Source organism: Somniosus microcephalus, chromosome 2 (genome assembly GCF_052327205.1).
Source record: "Somniosus microcephalus isolate GS21.2 chromosome 2, FLI_Smic_1.0, whole genome shotgun sequence".
Lineage (NCBI taxonomy): Eukaryota > Metazoa > Chordata > Chondrichthyes > Squaliformes > Somniosidae > Somniosus > Somniosus microcephalus.
The window spans coordinates 40368977-40388252 of record NC_140988.1 but is presented as its reverse complement, the minus strand read 5'-3'; the positions used below and the strand labels follow the sequence as shown (position 1 = coordinate 40388252).

The 19276-nt window shown below is 42.1% G+C and overlaps 1 protein-coding gene and 1 long non-coding RNA gene across 14 annotated transcripts in view; one reads left to right on the top strand and one right to left on the bottom strand.

Moving 5' to 3' along the window:
- The window catches only part of elf2a (E74-like factor 2a (ets domain transcription factor)), a 179674-nt gene that overhangs the window by 118979 nt on the left and 41419 nt on the right, over positions 1-19276 (top strand). For 6 of the 8 annotated variants that reach the window (XM_086008521.1, XM_086008522.1, XM_086008519.1 and 3 more), the window contains one exon: positions 2062-2227. In XM_086008521.1, the coding sequence (XP_085864647.1) occupies positions 2062-2227 (166 nt within the window). Of the gene's footprint in view, positions 1-2061; positions 2228-14370; positions 16492-19276 lie in introns of those variants that run through there. The other 2 variants (XM_086008531.1, XM_086008529.1) reach the window with 2 other exon arrangements.
- The window catches only part of LOC147122659 (uncharacterized), a 44711-nt gene that overhangs the window by 19935 nt on the left and 5500 nt on the right, over positions 1-19276 (bottom strand). For 2 of the 6 annotated variants that reach the window (XR_015081277.1, XR_015081294.1), the window contains exons 1-2: positions 15755-15860; positions 618-680 (exon numbers count right to left, since the gene is read on the bottom strand). This is a non-coding gene — a long non-coding RNA (uncharacterized LOC147122659). Of the gene's footprint in view, positions 1-617; positions 955-15754; positions 15861-19276 lie in introns of those variants that run through there. The other 4 variants (XR_015081271.1, XR_015081289.1, XR_015081266.1 and 1 more) reach the window with 3 other exon arrangements.

Genomic DNA, 19276 nt, shown 5'->3' with positions numbered 1-19276 from the left:
GCCACTCCAAATATTTATTACAGAACCTTTTGATTGTCAAGTTATAAAATTAGTTCTGAATTGTGTAGGAAATAGAATGTCTCATTTATTCCAAATGATTGTGACATTTTGTTTATAAAACCAACTCAAAATTGCCATGTAAATCTAGCAAAGCCTCGAACCCCAGGCGAACACTGACCAGTTTGGAGTCTTGGAGTAAATGAACTGCACTGTCAAAACCCCATATTAAAAACTGAAGTTTGCTGCTGTTTCCACACAGTCCTGGTCTCTCCTAGCTGGCGTGTGATATTCCGCTTTTTCTGTGGCACCAGTTTTCTCGCCTTCTCTCAAAGTGCTGACTCCTTTTTGAGGTACTATTTCTCGGGTGCCAACAGCTCCTTGGTACCTCGTGTATGAGTAAGTGTTGCCAGGCTATTCAACTAGGGAGGACATCACAACCTGTTTCAATTCTGTCCTCACCTGATGTCCATCTCTCTCTCACACACACGGACTTTCTGTAGGAGGTACTGGATAGTAAGTAGAATCAGGAACTCTGGATTTATCCCCCCCGCACCCCCCCCCCCTCCTTAGTCCAGGGGTGCTGGGGCCAATTGTAGCTCATATAGAGGTTTACTTACTGTGGTCATTTTGTGGAGATCAGTTGATGAAGACATTTGGAATCAGCGGTAGAAATTCTCTTGCTACCTAAGAAGCAGTTAAAGTAAATATGGGAAGAACCAGTGTTGAAAGTGTAGGAAATTCGGGTGGCTACAGTGGACATTTTTCCTTTCCTTCCCTCTGTACCAGCTTTGAAACTACCTTGGGTATAAATGGAACAGTTTTACAAGCTGCTGGATTCATTTGATATTTGACATTCAAACCACCTTGACAATTGTATTAGATCATGTTCTGTATCTGCTTAAGCATAAGGCCTTCTAAGTAAAACCTTGGCTCCTAAATAGATTACGTTTAAAAATATTTTTTTTAAGTCAATATACACAATTTTTATGAAGTGATGCCATTTTCCATAAATATTAATAAATCTTGTAAATAGACTTGGCAGATGATGCTTTCTTTTTGATGGCTGTTAATGTACAATGAGTTGTGCTGGGTTTTATTTTATCTAAAGGCTGAACATAAGATAGAAACAACAAAAGGTGATTTGCTCCACCTAATTAGCCATGTCATGTGCAGGACACGCTCAGATCATTTTTGTCTCTCCCTGCCCCCACCACAGTCAGTCAGTCTCTCTCCCCCCCCACCCCCCCCCCTCTCTCTCTCTTTTCCCCCCCCCCCTCTCTCTCCCCCCCCCCCTCTCTCCCCCCCCCCCTCTCTCCCCCCCCCTCTCTCCCCCCCTCTCTCTTCCCCCCCCCCCTCTCTCTTCCCCCCCCCCCCTCTCTCTTCCCCCCCCCCCTCTCTCTTCCCCCCCCCCCCTCTCTCCCCCCCCCTCTCTCTCCCCCCCCTCTCTCTCTCCCCCCCTCTCTCTCTCCCCCCCTCTCTCTCTCCCCCCCTCCCCCCCTCTCTCTCCCTCCCCCCCTCTCTCTCCCTCCCCCCCTCTCTCTCTCCCCCCCTCTCTCTCTCCCCCCCTCTCTCTCTCCCCCTCTCTCTCCCCCCCTCTCTCCCCCCCCCTCTCTCTCCCCCCCCTCTCTCTCCCCCCCCCCTCTCTCCCCCCCCCTCTCTCTCCCCCCCCCCCTCTTTCCCCCCCCCCCTCTCTCTCCCCCCCCCCTCTTTCCCCCCCCCCCTCTCTCTTCCCCCCCCCCCCCTCTCCCTGGACCTGGTTCCAAGTCAGTGTCTCTCAATCAGGAATCTTCAGCGAGGGGAAGAGAGCAATCAAGGCTGCTGTTCTTTTCATGACTGCCACTGTTGCTAGTGGGAGTATTGCGCTAAGACTAACAAATCAGCTGTTTCATTAATGACAGATATGCCAAAAAGCACGGAGAGTGACTTAGTGACTGAATGCAAACAATCCAAGATCAGTTTAATTAAAAAAAAAAAATAACAAAACATTGCTGTGCTGAGTAGCCTATTTTTATGATGCATTTTTACGATTCTTCATGTGTTTTGTGCTACTTTGCCCTGTAGGAGGCAGAAAAGGGTATAGGCTACCCGGCAGTCATCGTGGAGCCAGTTCCCAGTGCCAGGCTTGACCAGGGCTATGCAGCACAGATACTGGTCTACGATGATGAAACTTACTTGATGCAAGATGTTGCTGAAGAACAGGAGATTGAGACAGATTCGTCAGAAACAGGTAAGAGCTGTACTAACGGGGGAAAAAATACCACTTAAAATTGATCCTGAAATCCTGTGGATTAAAACGCACTCCCTTCAGTGCAACACCAAAGTCAGGGGAGGGGCGGGGCGGGGTGAGAGAAAATTGATTTGGTTTTATTTTAATGGCAGATGCATAAAAAAATTCTTTGATAGTTAATAAAATGATGTACAATTGCACATTCAGTATGAGTGGGTGGATGTAAACATAACCTTACATTTTCTGTGCAAGAGGGTAATCTGTATTAATAAATTATTTTGTATTATATTTCTGTAATGTGTCTGGTTTCCTGTATGAGAAAGAGGCAAGAAACTTGTCCCCACACTGCCTTTTAGAAGGTAAGTGAATGAGTAGCTCAAGATGATGCCCTCCTCCTTGATTTTCTTTTTGAAACTCCTCCCTCCCTCTCTGTAGGGAAACACCTGCCTTTTGCTATGTGCTTCCACAGAACATTGCTGAGATCCATGAGAATATGAAGTATATAAGAGAATTGCAATACAGCTATGGATCTGCATCCTGCCACCTTCTGGAACATCAATATATTTTTTTTCATACTGATTTTCTCCTCTCCTGCTTTCCGAAGCACAGTGACACGTACAGAGCTATGATCGTCTGTGTTTTGGTTTGGTACCCACCAAAAGTGGCCATTCTTAACAAGTGAACCTGATCTATAAAGGCCAGCAGGTTACTTCACCGTGGAATGCACCCCAGCTGAGTTTGATGGTGTTTTTTGCGCGGTGTGCATTGGTGCACTTTACAGGGTGAATCACTAGATCAGCATTATAACCATTGTTGACGGTTTTACAGCCTGGAGACATTGAGCCATAAACTCCTTAAATAGCATTGTTCATAAACACTCTCACACTGTTCAGACTCCCAGTGTGCACTAGCACTATACGTGCATGAGTTAGTTGCAAACTGCTAAGACAGCTAACAAAATAAAACATTTTCCAGTGGACACGAGCTGGCAGTTGCCCTATTTATATTCACTATAAATTGGGTCCATTGTAGCATTTCATTTGAGGTAAATGAACGCTCCCCAAAATGTGTAAATGGGAAAAGTCTGTCTCTCTACTATAACAACTACAGTGCGGTATCTACAACCTTGGTGTCTAAGCATAACACGGCCAGTTAGTATAGTAGTAAAGAGGCAGATGTTTTCCTTTTTATGTTTTATTTTGGACACAACTTTTCAATTTCTATTCATTGACAAATATGTTTACAAAATATATTTTTGTCTCCTTGTTTTCTATGTAGATTGGTGTTATTTATTATCAATGCTCATTTTATTAAGCAAAAGTACTGCATATCTTGCAACCAGTTGCAATAATACTTTTTCACTTTGTTTAAAATACAGTAATCAAACCAAACATTTTGCTGGCCACTTTTGCAAAATATGTTTCTTCATAGTGTGAAAAATCTGTTTTAACTTTAAAGGTTATCATCAACTCATCACTGGTGCCCACTCTCATTGACCAGATGAAGTATTTCGAGGGAGATAAACACATTTAACAAGACATAATAATGCTGTATGTTGATTTGGTAATTCAGCCCAGATGGAATCAAACCTGGGCCCTTCCTCATCTGCATGACTCCACTGCCTTAAACAGCTGAGCCATCAGGAGAGCTTGCAAACACAGATATTTCATGATAGTTAAATAATTGGATTTTTTAAAGAAGTTAACTTTTTAATTTGTTATGCTCTATGTACCATGAATAAGATGTCTTACTTATCTTGCACAATACAAACGATATTAGTCACTTAATGAAATGTTTTTGATCAAAATTCATGTGGCCTTCCCTTCCCCTCCCTAAAACAGTGCCACCACTGGTAGACAATTTCAGTTATTTTTCTTTAAGTCCCACAGTAATCTGGCTGTTCGCTCCTCCTGCCACCCCCCCTCCCCATACTTTTGACCTGTTTATCTGAAATTCTAGTAGTTTCATTTTCCTCGGAATTGTATGCGTAGTCTGGGTTTCAAATTTTGTATCCTCAGCAGGTCCCCAATAACTGTTCAATCCTGTGTCATGGGCACCTCCTTCTCACCACAACATTGCCGCCTGCAGATATTATAAACTGTTCAAGAGGAGAATGAAACAACAGCGGCTATATCTTTGGCAAGATCATCCAAGCTGAGGTGACTGTCAGTATCATCCACACAATACAACGTAGGGATAAAGAGTTTGGTCGGAATGCAGTTTTTCCTCTTCTGTGCAGCCTGGGAAGAAGCAGAATGAGGATTGGGTTTGGTAACCAGGCCCTCTTTGGGAGAAGCAGGCTTTTGCCATGTCTCACCGTTACTGGTATCGGTGAAGGAATAAGCACAAAAAGTAACCATAACTTGTAAGCAGACTCTTGGTTGTTGCAGCATCAGATCCAGGGCGCCTGAGCTTATAACAGTTCCACTGTTTAAGAGCCTCTTGCAGGTGGTGCCTGAGCAACAGCTTTGACTTTGCTGTCAGACCAAGAATTGTGCTTGAACTTCAGGAAAGTTTCCTTAACCTAATCACTGAAGAAGACTTTGTTATCAAAGGATAATTGTATTGGTCAAAACAGAATTTGTGTTGCAAAAAGGACCTTTTAAGTTGGATTTAAATTTTCATATTTAGTTCAGCTCCTAACTCTCAGCTGATTTCATTTTATGTGGTCCTCTTCATTCAGTGCTGCTCTTTCGAAGGTGATCAAGACTGTCTTGTCTCCCGAGTCCAGTTAGAAACAGTCATGTCTGTTTCAGTAGTTGGGGGGGAGGTATTTTACTGTTCCCAAAGTTCTAAATCACTGTGCCACTGGCCATATTGAAAGTTTCTCTCTAAGGAAATGCAGGATCACACCTTAGGCCAACTATATTCATTCTGAAGTTCTTTATCTTGGTGATCACTGAGTACTGATGGAAATCTTTAATTCCAGAATACTATTGCAGAGCCCAGCATTGAAAAATCCCTTTGCTTTTACTGGACCATTTAAGGTGCTTTCCACCAACAAAAGGAAAGTCCCATCGTGCAGGTGGGTCTGAATTTTGCTATATGTGTGTCCCAGATGGCGATCCTCTCCAGACGCAGCGTATTGATGGTCACGGTTCGAGGGGGGTAAGCGCATATCGTTCAGAATACTGCCCCACATATCTGATCACCGTGAGACTTCTACTGATGCATAAAGCAGAGTAAGCTAATTCTGGATAATACAGCATCTGAGAGACCACTGTGCTGAAAGGGTGACCGGAAAGGATTTTGTAAAAGTCTCATAGGGGTCTACAAAGGTGTCAACTAATATCAGCCCAAGGGTTGGAAGAAAGATTTCCCTACAATTTTACTTTCCAGTCTAAAGACTCCCAGCTGTTCTAAGATTTTCATAAACCAGTCTATGAAAAAGACCTTGACTACTGGAATGTGGCTCCTATAAAGGCCACGTTGACACTCGAGAGCATATCTTAAGTAATTTTCTGGGATTATCTTTTCCATTCCCGTAACTATTTTATATACACCTCTAAAATGTCTCCTTTCCAGACACAATTTTCCCTAGTCTTTTACACAAACCTTTGACACCAAGGATCAGTCCAGTGGCTGCTCTTTGGAATGTCTCTAGTGCTTGAATGTCTCCCTTTCGTCTTAGTAAAATGCCTATAATTTGGAAGAAATTGGTATTTAGTTCATAATTGTTCTCCCGAGGTGGCAATATTTTTAAGGGATAATTGGACAATGGTGCAAGATAGGGTACAGCTTAGATGTTAGAACAACAATGTGCATTTATATAGCACCTTTAACATAGAAAAATGTTCAAAGGTGCTTCACAGAGGCATAATCAGACATAAATGGACGCTGAACCGAAGAAGGAGATGGTAGGAGGGGTGAGCGAAGCTTGGTCAAAGAAGTGGAGGGTCCTAAAAGATGAGATGGACATGGAAAGGTGAAGGGGTTTAGGGAGTGAATTCCAGAGCATGGCGCCTATGTGGCTGAAGGCCTGGTTCAGAAATCGGATTGCCGAGTCTACCATGGAGAGCTGACTTAGTTCCAAGTTTGTCATCAGACATGTCGCCTTGGAGCCATCTGAATCCCGAAGTGACCCCTATTTATCTCCAGCTTAATGAGAAGAGCAGTCAGCAGCTGATCGATTGGAAACTGCTGAGCATGGGTTTTGAGCACTTGCTAGGTAGACAGCAGGTACCAGGAGATCCTCTTTAGCAGCACTGTGAATAGCACAACTCGCCATAAGATGTGTGAATGCTTTGCCACCATCATCCTTACCACCGCATAGACATGCGCCATATCTCATTGAGTGGCGGTTCCACAGTTGGCAATGCAGAGTTTTAGCAGTAGCTGCTTGCATCTCTGTGACCCGATCATTGCAGGCACTGAACCCTGGATATACCCAGCCACCAGGCACTCCCTTATAGCTGTTGTCACCCCAAATCTGAGTTTCATCATTGCTTATACAATGGGCATGTGCTGTAAGCATGAGAATGGTGGAAGGACCTACACAAGGCACATTGTGTATTATTGATTTCAGCTAAAATACATAGTAGCTTTATGCAGGTTTTGAAGGCTGAACACAGATTTTAAGGTTCTGTTTTTAAATAAATCTATTTATTCTGTGATCCCAGATGTGACTGAATTTGAGAGCACAAACCATCAGACCCACATATTGGTTCATTTTATTTTTAAAATCTTTCACCCTCATTTACTTGTGTATAGTCGAGCAAACTACAGCATTTCCGGAACCTTTGTGGTGGCTTAGTGGGTTAGAAAGTTGTGCAGTGAGGTGACTGGCAAAGCTGCCTTTTGAAGATGGTTCCTGTCATCCCATGTGAAGACATTTCAAAACATTGAAGTGCATAAATGCTTAAAATGGACCATCCTGCAAAAGAAGCAAAGGTGATGGACTCCATGAGAAACTCAATGTGAAGTGGTCAAATTTGCAGATAATAAACTAGGAGGGGTGAGGGGTGCTGGAAACTGAGGAGGGAGCTCAATGGGTTGGACAAAATATGTGGGTGGCAGAACAAAGGCAGATGACATTTAATGAAGACAAGTTTAAAATTCTGCACATACGAAGGAAAAATGGGTAACGCACACTCCATAAATGGTGTTGAAGTAGCCAAGGATAAAGATTAAAAAGACCCAGGAGTCTTAGTCGATGCTCAACATGTCCAACCAATGCAAAGCAGCAATCAACAAGCTAATAGAATGTTGAACTATATACCCAAAACAGTAGAGTATAAATCCGAGGAAGTCATGATCAAACTGTACAGTGCTTTGGTCAGACTGCACCTTGAGCACTGTCTTCAGTTCTGGTTACAAAGACACAAGGGAGACATTCAAGCACTAGAGACATTACAAATAGCAGCCACAGGACTGATCCCTAGTCTCAAAGGACTGTGTTACGAGGAAAGACTGGAGAAAATTTTGTGTGGAAAGGAGACTTCCGAGAGGTGATCTTGGATGTATAGAAGATGGTTACGGGAATGGAAAGGGTAAAGTACCAGCAAGACTAGGTGAATTCAGAAAGGAACGGAGAATTCAAAAGGGCACTTTAGCCCAAGGAATTTAAAAATGGGCAGCAATTGGCAGAAGAAAATTGAGCGCGCCTAAAATAAGCTAAAATCAAAAGGGAACAGTCGAGAGTAGCCAAATCAAAAGGAAGGACCTGTGAGAAAGAGATGAGGAGCTAAAATTGTAAAGTAGCACCTGTTTAAAAATGGGGTAACCGAGAGAAGTCTCTCACCATCCTGACTTGGCTATATACTGCCATTCCTTTGTTGTTGCTGGGTCAAAATCTTGGCATTCACTACCAAACACCCATTGTGAGAGCACCATCACCACAGGGACTGCAGCGGTTCAAGGAGCAAGCCCACCACCTACACCTTGGGGCAAATAGGGATGGACAATAAATTTGGCCTGGCAAGAGTCTCCTACATCCCTAGAGATAAATAAACTTAAAAGGGTGTAAATGGAAAAAGTAAAAGGGGACCAATGAGGTCAGTAAAATGAAAAGGGAGCAGCCAAGAGAAGTATAATTAAGATGAAGACTATGAGGTGTTGTTGTGGGATGTTTCTGAATGAGTAGGTCAGTTATAATAGATGGGTGAAGAGATGGGAAGATTGTTTGCTGATTTTTTTTTAAAAAAAGCTCAAGGAAAAGGATCTAGTGTTAGAGAGGAGAGTAGAGGAACTTAACAAGGGCAGAAAAAAGTGAGGGCCTTGAGGATGAGCAAATAGTACTAAACTCAGTAAGTCAGTCATCACGGTGTCAGTGAAATAAGCTGGATGAGCATTGGACCTCGTGAACCATCAGGGATTGGAGCTGAAGACTCAACAGTCAGGGACACATTTGCCAGGAATTGGAGACGGGTGGTGAGGAAAGCCAAGAAAATGGGGATATTGGATGGATTAAGTTGGTAAACTTAGCAAGAAAAGCAAAAAGGCCTCTGAAGTGACTCTCAATTGCAGTAACTAACCAATATCTGGCACTATTCAACAATGTAGAGAGAAACCAGGACATGGAGGAAGAAATAGCTGGAAAACTACAGAAGATAGCATGGATAAAGATTCAGCTTGTAAGTCATAGAGAAATTGTAGTCATTGTGAACTCTCTGCTCAGGAAAGTGGATAGCCATGTTTGTTGTAAGGACCTGTAGGATAGTAAATTCTGTAACTGGGGCTAGGGCAGTATATAGTGAGGAAAAGTTAGAAGGGATACTGAAGGAGATAGGAAGGGACCCAGTTGTGGTGGTCTGCGTAGAAGGAGTCTCTAAAGCCCCAAGAGTAAGGATCGCCTTAAACTCAAAGATAGAGGATGCAAAGTATTGTTCTCTGGCATACTTCCGGTGTTTCGATAAGGAGGGGAGTTTATTAAGATAATTGGGGATGTAAATGAGTGGCTGTCAACTGGTGTGTGTGTATATAAAAATACCTGCTGCTCTTATAGCTAACTGGAAAGATGTTCAGAATCAAAAGGGCTAGTGCAGGAAAGATGGACTGCACCTAAACCAAGCAAAAACAATGATCTTGTAAGGAACATCTAGCAGCTATTGAGAATCATTTAGATATGTGGTGGTGGGAGGGTGGCGCGGGGGGATGAAGAGATTGAATACCAAACCAATCTTACAAAGGGTGGAATGTAATCAATGTGTGAAGTGAACACAAACTCAAAGACATTCATGAACTAAAGACGAAAAGGCAGACACGAGTCCAAGAAAGAAGGCAAATCTTCAATAAATATATGAATGCTAAAAATAAGATGCTGTAACTGGAGGCCGTTGTGACAGTAGGGAACTAGAGAGTGTCGTAGGAATATCAGAAATGTGGCTGATTCCAGAAAATTGTAACAAATATAACATTAAGGGTATAGAGTGGATAGAGAAGGAGGTGGTTGTAGCCCTATATGAAGCTGTGGGAGGTGGAATGCTACACAATTAACTGCTCTGGTTAGACATCACTAATGTATATTTAAAAAAAAACAAAGTTAACATGGGCATTGCTACAGACGATCAGGTCAACATAAGAAAGAAGACAATTTGCTTCATGAAGAGATAGGAAGGGTTTGTGAGAACAGGGGAGTTATTCTAATGGATAACTTCAAACAAACAAACTAATATAAATTGGGAAACCTCAAGTGGTTTAGAGTCACAGTTGGTGAATGTGATGCATGACTGCTTCATGACCCCTTATGTCAGGAAAGCCACAAAAGGTGGTGCTTATCTCGATTTGGTATCTACATAACCCAGATAACATACAAGAAATGGAAGTCTCATCCTTGGGGGGTCAGTGACCACAGAATAATCAAGTTCAATAATAATGTGGGATTCAGAAATACCAAAGATAAAGAGCCAGGTGTGTGTGTGTTTCTAAATCCCACATAGCTTGAATCTGTGTCTAGTTCTGGTCATCGAAACACAAGGAAGACATTCAAGTGCTGGAGGCAGTGCCGTGAGGCTGATCTTATATGTTTGATCTTATTGAAACATATCAGATTCTGAGAGGGATTACAGGGTAGATGCAGAGAGGATGTTTCCCCTAGTGGGGGTATCTAGAACTAGGGGGCACAGTTTCAGGATAAGGGGTCGCCCATTTAAGACGGAGATGAGGAGGAATTTCTTCTCTGAGGGTCGTGAATCTTTGGAATTCTCTCGCTCAGAGAGCTGTGGAGGCTGAGTCAGTGAATATATTCAAGGCAGAGATAGGCAGATACTTGAGCTACAGGGGAGTCGAGGGGTATGGGGAGAGAGCGGGAAAGTGGAGTTGAGGCCAAGATTGGATCAGCCATGATCTTATTGAATGGCAGAGCAGGCTCGAGGGACCGATTGGCCGACTCCTGCTCCTGTTTCTTAGGCTCTTATCCCTAATGTCAAAAGTGTGAGTTATGAGAGAGGATTAAAAAAACTTTTCAGCCTTGACAGGAAGTGTCTGAGAGGGGTCTTTTTATAGAGGTAAATAAAATAGTGAACTATATGGAAAGGTAAATCTGCAAAATTACTTTAAACTAAATTGCGAGAGTACGACCGGGAGAAATGCTTCAAGATCTGTAGGGCCAAGAAAACTTTTGCTTGGAAGCACAGGTATGGTCCTTCACAGCAGCGGTCATGGGTTAAGACCCATACGCCACCTTAGGTTGTTTTGCCAGTTAACGTTCCTTTACCATAAGACAGAATTGCTCCTGTTTACCCTTCTCCCTCCAGCTGTAAATGTGACTGTGTTTTGGCTTTGCTTCAGTCAGAGTAAAATCATTAATCGGTTCAAAACTTGCTATTAGTGGCAGTCAAATCTGATTCCTCTGGCCATGTACTGCAGGGTGTGCCTCATACTGTAGTTGATAACCTCCCTTGAAGCGGTGCAATGTAAACACTTGTATGCCAAATAACAATTAGATTTTTTTTCCCTAGGGTGTTATCTGTTCTGGCTGACGACAAATACTTCTTTCCCCTCATTCTCAACACCATTTGTTTTACTATATTAACAGTGTTCTCTGTCCCTTAGCTGAATATGACCTATGTTTGATTTATGCCCCAGGATATCATTCTAAGGTAGGCCGTTTCTGCAGCTGCTATTTCTGCTTGCTGTATGCTACTTTTTGACCTGGTGAGCAAGCACCATTGGCATTCAAAGCAAGAGAGAGGCTGAGAATGTTGTGACCATAATATGGTAGTGAATAATAAGAGGCAGGGTGTTTTTAATCAAGTAAATTGCATAAAGACTGGATAATCGGGCAACTAGTGTAATGTCCTAATACCACAACGGAAAACGAGTTTCCTTAATTGATGGCAAAGGAAGTCTTTGTTAATCTTGTGTGCCGTATATCGCTGACTCTAAACCTGCCAGTGGTTTGCATGCTAGTTCTTTTTGGACTTTGGAAGTGTTTTCAGATGTGATGTGACCACAAACCTGCCAAAGACGACCAAGTAATTTGGTGGTAACAATTTTAAGAAAACCATGGTGAATTTGTTTGATGTACAAAATCAACTTGGTGAATTGAAGTGCTATTATGTATTATTTTACATACACCAATTTGTAATTAATTTACAACTTTAGTAAATGTCTGAATCATTTTCCGCTTACCCTTGAAAAATGGCACCACATAATAGTGCTAATTAAATGTACAGATGGGTTGGATGGCTCTTGCTGATACATCCGAGTTATATATTAGTTGAGCAGTTTGTGTACTCAATGTATCTGGCTTTGAAGATGGTGCTCAGTTTTAATTTGAACTTGAAAGCAAAGTCATGAAAACTGACGTACAGTGTTTTGATGTATTGTCGGATAAAAGAGGATTGGTTGCATTTTCACGTCCCTTATGTTAACAAAAACAACTGACAATCTGAGCTTCCCCAGAACTTGTGTATATATTAACTGTTTATATTCAGTAAGATCTTGCACCTCCTATTTTAGCAATACTTTCCTTTGTTTAAAATTCCTAGTTTGTGCAGTAAACTGAGCATAATATGCTCCATGAAACTGTAATTTTGCAAAATGTATACTTTTACTTTTCGGATAAAGTGTGTTGGTTAAATTGTTAGGTGATTTTGTTTTGCATTTGCCCTTTATGTAATTGCACTGAAGACCAAATGTGTGAATAATCTAGTTTAATCATTTCGGCTTTTGACCGGGTCTGAATAATAATTCCAGAACATCGCGCCATGATGGACCTCCATAACTTGTCCAGTCATCCCTTATGAGTGGCATGTGTTTGCTTTTATTTTCTCTGTGTGAATAATAAATCTACAACAGGAGGGTTCCAGTGACTTCATAAACCAAACAAGCAAAGACTGAGCAGTGTATAACATTATCCAGAACTCTGAAATTAATTCACAACTCGGTTTCTACTTTTCCCACCCCCAACACACACACTATTTAAAAAGACATTACTAGGGGGTCTACTGTGATGTTACCACAGCCAGAAGCATAGTCAGAGTACTGGAGTCAAGCCTGAATGCACGGGGAGAGTGGGATAGTCGGTGGGAGGGAAGGCTTAGAGAAGGTGGCCGAAAACATCAGCGCGTCACAACTGATTGCAAGGCCACGGGCAGACCCGAGAGCACTTCAGGTGACCTGGATTAGGTTAGGCCAGGCAGCAGCTGGAAGAAAGAATGTTTTTAAAAAAAGGAGCTGGAATCACCCACCAGAGGGCTGCCATTGCTATTTTGCATATGCAGATGCCCTAGTATCGGAAGGGATAGAAGTTTGTAGATTCAAGCCCCACTCCAGGACTGAATCGCATAATCTAGGCTGTTGATGATATTTCGGTGAACAACTACTGTACAGTCAGCAAATATGATAATTAAACTGAGTTTCGTGCTTAAAATTGCCTTCTGGTTAGGACCCAGGCTGATAGGATGGGACCGTGTAAGGAAGGGGTGCCTACTGGTGAAAACAAGCGAATGGGCTGGTCGAGGTGGAGCTGACTGCTGTGAATGGGTCAAGTGGCATGGCTGGTAAACATGGGTTTGGAAACGGGAGGGGGAGGCTGAAGTCCGGGAACAACAGTACACACTTGTTCTTTGCCTCCCTACCTAACACACTATTTATCTGTCTTTCTTATAGAAATAGGAGCAGGAGTAGGCCATACGGCCCCTCGAGCCTGCTCCGCCATTCAGTAAGATCACCGGTTGAACTTCTACAGCAACTTCACTTTTCCGCCCTATCCCCATATCCCTCAGTGCCCGAAAATCTATCGATCTCCGTCTTGACTATACTCAACGAATGAGCATCCACAGCCCTCTGGGTTAGAGAATTCCACAGATTCACAACCCTCCGAGTGAAGAAATTTCTCCTCATCTCAGTCTCAGGATAAGGGGTCAGCCATTTAGGACTATGACCCCCTAGTTCTAGACTCTCTAGCTAGGGGAAACAACCTCTCAGCATCTACCCTGTCAATCCCTCTAGAATTTTATACATTTCAATGAGATCACCTCTCATTCTTCTTAACTCCAGAGAATATGGTCCTATTCTACTCAACCTCTCCTCATAGGACAGCCCTCTCATCCTAGGAATCAATCTGGTGAACTTTTGTTGCACCACCTCTAAGGCAAGTATATCCTTCCTTAGTTATTTCTCCCCACTGATTATCGTACTCTCCCCTTCTCGGTCTTCCACTCTACTACTCAATGCAAGCAGAGGACACACAGTCCTGCTATCAGTTGGAAAAATTCTAAAGCTAACTTGAGGGACATGCCTTGAGAAAAATAAATTCTTCGTTCAAGCTACAAGTATAAACAACAAAGTTGCTGTGTGGCTTTCTCCTGAGGTAAAACCGAAGAAGGTTTTTAATTCAGCTAAGTTAGTTAAGATGTAAACTGTAGCTGTAGAGAAAAAACATGTTCTCTAGTCTGTTTTGGAATCATTTGGAAGAAAGGAAGTCAGTCAAAAATCCTGTTGCCGGACCAACAGTGAGAAAATCCTGCTGACCTATGGTGGTGAAGTCGTGCACGTTACACATGTTTACACTGCAGGGATCTCCTATTCTGTAATATATGCCTGAAGCGAACAGACTGATGGCCTGAAGTCAAAGTTTAAACTTGAAGCCCAGGCTTTTGGGAGAAGCTGCTCAAACACACCAAAGAGCAATTTAATAGGTAAGTTTAATCATGTTATTGTGAAATGAGTTTTTTTCATGTTTTTATTTTTAAATTTTACATTAGTAATTTCAGTTACTGCAAATGGGAGTGGTAGGTGGAAGTATTTTGAAGTATTTTTGAGTAATTCGGTTTGCTTTGCTAGCTTTCACAGAATCACAGAAACCCCACAGTGCAGATAGAGGCCATTTCGGCCCATCGAGCCTGCACCGACACATATTCCACCCGATCCCTGTAATCCCTACACCAACACATATCCCACCCTATCCCCGTAACCCACGTATTTAATCCCCCTAACACTAAGGGTCAATTTATCATAGCCAATCAACCTAACCCGCACATCTTTGGACTGTGGGAAGAAACCGGAGCACCCGGAGGGAAACCCACGCAAACACAGGGAGAATGTGCAAACTCCACACAGACAGTCGCCCGAGGCCGGATTCGAACCCGGGTCCCTGGCGCTGTGAGGCAACAGTGCTAACCACTATGCCACCGTTCTGCTCTTCTAACAAACTAAGGTATGAATGAATCCGATTAATAAATTTGCATTATTCGCAATAAATAAGTTTTTATGTCACCCAGACAGCTGGAAGAAATTTGCTTAAGGTGGAATAAAGTTTGTATCGCACCCAATCGACTTCAAAAAGTCTGCAGCATAAATTTGATTGATTGCCATGACATGTTAAATGCAATTTATTTAATATAATAGGGAATCTCCTGTGCCGAACATAGAATATGTTGGAAATAACAACAGAAAATGCTGGAAAAACTCAGCAGGTCAGGCAACATCCGTGGAGAGAAATTTGAGTTGACGTTTCGGGTCGAAACCCTTCTTCAAAACTGGAAAGAAAAGAAAATAGATCGAAGGCAAGGCTGCGATCGAACAAAAGAGACAATAAAAGGTATTCGAAGCCAGACGAGATGGTAATAGGCCCGTGGAGACAAAAGTTGGGATAGATTTCGATGCCTCCTGCCTGGTGGAAACAGGGCGGTAGCGCCCCGAAAATGGTGGGGCATGACTTACCGGCCCATTCCCCATTGCTGCAGCTGCATACTGCTGGGCAGCTCGATTGTCCGCCTGTGTCGGGCAGTAGGCCCATTTAAAATACAAATAAAGGTCTTATGAAATACACCGATTGAAACTGCCCGAAGTCTTCACTTCCTGACTGCCTCCCATCGTTGTTAACTGGAAACAGCTGATTGAAACACCTTGAAGACCTGACTTTGCCTGAAATCAGCGGAACTTTTAAATCGGTAATTACTCAGCTGCACGAACTAGCCGGCGCGTTTAATACGTTTTAAGTGGCGCTTATAGAAATGAGAAATGAATAGTGCCATTTGCCCGATATAGCTGACTATTCGTGATAAGCACAGACGGTGTGAGTGATGGGGACTGTACCTGGAAAAAGGGCAAAGGTTAGTGGGGGAAAAAAAAAGTAATTACTTGCCTTGCTACTTACTGCACAGCGGAGAATCGGCATGGGCTATGTGCTGGGGGTTCACAAAGTTTAAAAACTGCTCTGTAGCACCATTTTGTGGCCAGAGCCCACAACTGCACTCCGATTGAAAGCATCCAAACTTAAAGCAGTGACACATCATGACATTGGAAAACCCTATTTAGGAAAGCATTACCTACAGGCAATACTGGTGAAAGGGTTACATGGGACTTTTCAATGGCATGCAACAGGACATACCAAATGTAATAATATATAGATTATTAGTGAATGTCCAGTGGTGCTGCTCATGGTGAGTAAAAGCTGTTTTCCTAAGGAAAGGAACATTAAACCATGTAAAATGCAATGCAAGTGTGAGTTACTTTAGGGCTCTGCATTCATGAAATCAATGCAGGGTCAGTTACAGGCTGGGCTGCAGATCTGAAATCCTGGATTTGTTTGACTGGTCAGAAGTTGTAAAGCTTGGAACATTTCAATTGTTTGGATGGAGGGAGATGAAACGAACATATTTTAATATTACTTTACATCTGTAAGAAAAAGAGTGGAGTACAGGAGGTTAAAAGTGCAATTACCTTAATTGCAAAAATCATTGTTTAACAAGTTTAAACATTATACACTTGACTTGAAGCTATTTATTTGCTTTTAGCTTATTTTACCCAACTTGGTCTGCTGCAGCTCTTGAGAAAGTGGAAGTCAGTGGACAATCATGTATTAGAATCACCCAGAGGTAAGTTTAAAAAAAAAAAAAAGTATGAATTAGATTAAGTTTTGGGAATAATTATAAATTTGATTAAAATTACAAATGACTGTTACATTTACAAAAAATGCATGCAGGGCAAGACTTTTAATATATTAATGAATCTCCCTTGGCACCGCTCATGGTTAAATAGGCGTGTCTCCTTTAACACTCGGCGTAATTGCGGTGGATTCTTGAAATGAATGGTGGGTTCAGTTGTAGGTCAGGCTGCAGTTCAGAACTCTGGCTTTGTTTGTTCATAGGATTACATCGGATATACGGCACAGAAACAGGCCTTTTGGCCCAACCAGTCCATGCCGTCGTTTATGCTCCACTCGAGCCTCCTCCCGTCTTTCCTCATCTAAATCTATCAGCATAACCCTCTATTCCCTTCTCCCTCATATGCTTGCCTAGCCTCCCCTTAAATGCATCGATACTATTCACTTCAACCACTCCCTGTGGTAGCGAGTTCCACATTCTCACCACTCTCTAGGTAAAGAAGTTTCTTCTGAATTCCCTATTGGATTTCTTGGTGCCTATCTTATATTGATGGCCTCTAGTTATGCTCTTCCACACAAGTGGAAACATTCTCTCTATATCCACTCTTATCAAAACCTTTCATCATTTCAAAGACCTCTATTAGGTCACCCCTCAGCCTTTTGAGACCCAGCCCGTTCATCCTTTCCTGATATGTATACCTTTGCATTTTTGGTATCATCCTTGTACATCTTCTCTGCACCCTCTCCAGTGCCTCTATATCATTTTTATAATATGGCGACCAGAACTGTACGCAGTACTCAAGTGTGGTCTAACCAAGGTTCGATACAGGTTTAGCAATACTTCCCTACTTTTCAATTCTATACCTCTAGAAATAGAAATAAACCAGAGTGCTTGGTTTGCTTTTTTTATGACCTTGCTAACCTGAGTCGCAACTTTATGTATTTGTACTCAGATCCCTTTGTTCCTTGACCCCACCTAGAATCGCACCCTCCAAGTAATAAGTGACCTCCCTATTCTTCCTAGTAAAATGTAATACCTCACATTTATCTGTTTTGAACTTCATTTGCCAATTATATGCCCATTCTGCAAGTTTATTAATGTCCTGTAATTTGTTGCAGTCCTCCTCAGTATTGACTAACCACCCCCCCCCCCCCCCCCCCAAAAAACAAAAAATTTGGTGTCATCCACAAATTTAGACATTGTGTTTTTGATTCCAAAGTCGAAATCGTTAATATAAATTGTGAACAAAAGTGGTTCCGGCACTGATCCTTGTGGAACCTTCTGCCACTGTGAATAGCTACTCTTTACCCCAACTCTCTGCTTTCTGTCTTGAAGCCAGCTAGCTATCCATTCTGTTACTTGTCCCCTGACTCTGCATTCTCAGACCTTGTTCATCAGTCTATTATGGGGTATCATTATCGAAGGCCTTTTGAAAATCTGCATTCTTCTAATTCTGGCCTCTTGAGCATCCCTGATTATAATCGCTCAACCATTGGTGGCCGTGCCTTCTGTTGCCTAGGCCCTAAGCTCTGGAATTCCCTGCCTAAACCTCTCCGCCTCGCTACCTCTCTTTCCTCCTTTAAGACGCTTCTTAAAACCTACTACTTTGACCAAGCTTTTGGTCACCTGCCCTAATTTCTCCTTATGTGACTCGGTGCCAAATGTTTTGTCTATCAATACTCCTATGAAGCGCCTTGGGATGTTTTACTACGTTAAAGGTGCTATATAAATACAGTTGTTGTTGAATTATTAAATGTGTAGTAATGCCTCTGCTATCTCTTCCCCAGTTTCTTTTAAAATGCGTGGATGCAATCCATCCGGACCATAGGTTTTATCTGGAGTTTGATTCGTTTATTTAATATATCCCCTCTTTTTTTATTTTAATTGCACTTATCTCATTACTGATCTCATCGTCCAATGTCATGTCCACCTGTTCTATCTCCCCGGTAAATACTGAAGCAAAATAATTATTTAATATTTCTGCAATCTCTCTTTTGTTATCTGTGGTATTATCCTGTCTATCCCTTAATGGCCCTATTCCCATCCCAACCTTCCTTTTTTATTGATGTGCCTGTAAAATATTTTACTATTTTGTTTTATGTTCCTTGATAATTTAATTTCATAGTTCCTCTTTGCCTTCCTAATTTTTTTTTTTTACTTCCCTCTTAATCTCTTTGTATTCTCCCTTATCATGCACTCCCCTGCTATCTCTGTACTTAATGTATTCCTCTTTCCTTGCCCTCAATTATTCCCTTACGGCTTTATTCATCTATGGAGTCTCATTAGTGTTTAGTTTGTTCTTTCCTTTTAGCGGAATATATTTTTCCTGCACTCTGTTGAACACCGTTTAAATGTTTCCCATTGCTGTTCTACATCGTTGTTTGCCACTATTGTTGCCCATTTTATTTTTCCAAGTTCTATTCTCAGCCCCATAAAATCAGCTTTTCTCTATCTAATTCCCTGGTTTTCGTCATACTTATTTCCTTCTCAATTATCATCTTAAAGCGTATTATATTCTGGTCACTATTGCCTAGATGTTCCCCTACTTTTACTTAGCTGATCTGGATCATTCCCCATTACTAGATCCAATAGCGAATCCTCCCTTGTTGGGTTTATTACATATTGGGTTAGAAAGGAGTCCTGTACACATTGTAGGAACTCCATTCCCTTATCCCCTTTATCTAATTCTTCTGTCCAATTAATATCGGGATAGTTGAAATCCCCCATGATTATTATTCGATGTGTTTTACTCATTTCCCTAACTTGTCTGCATATT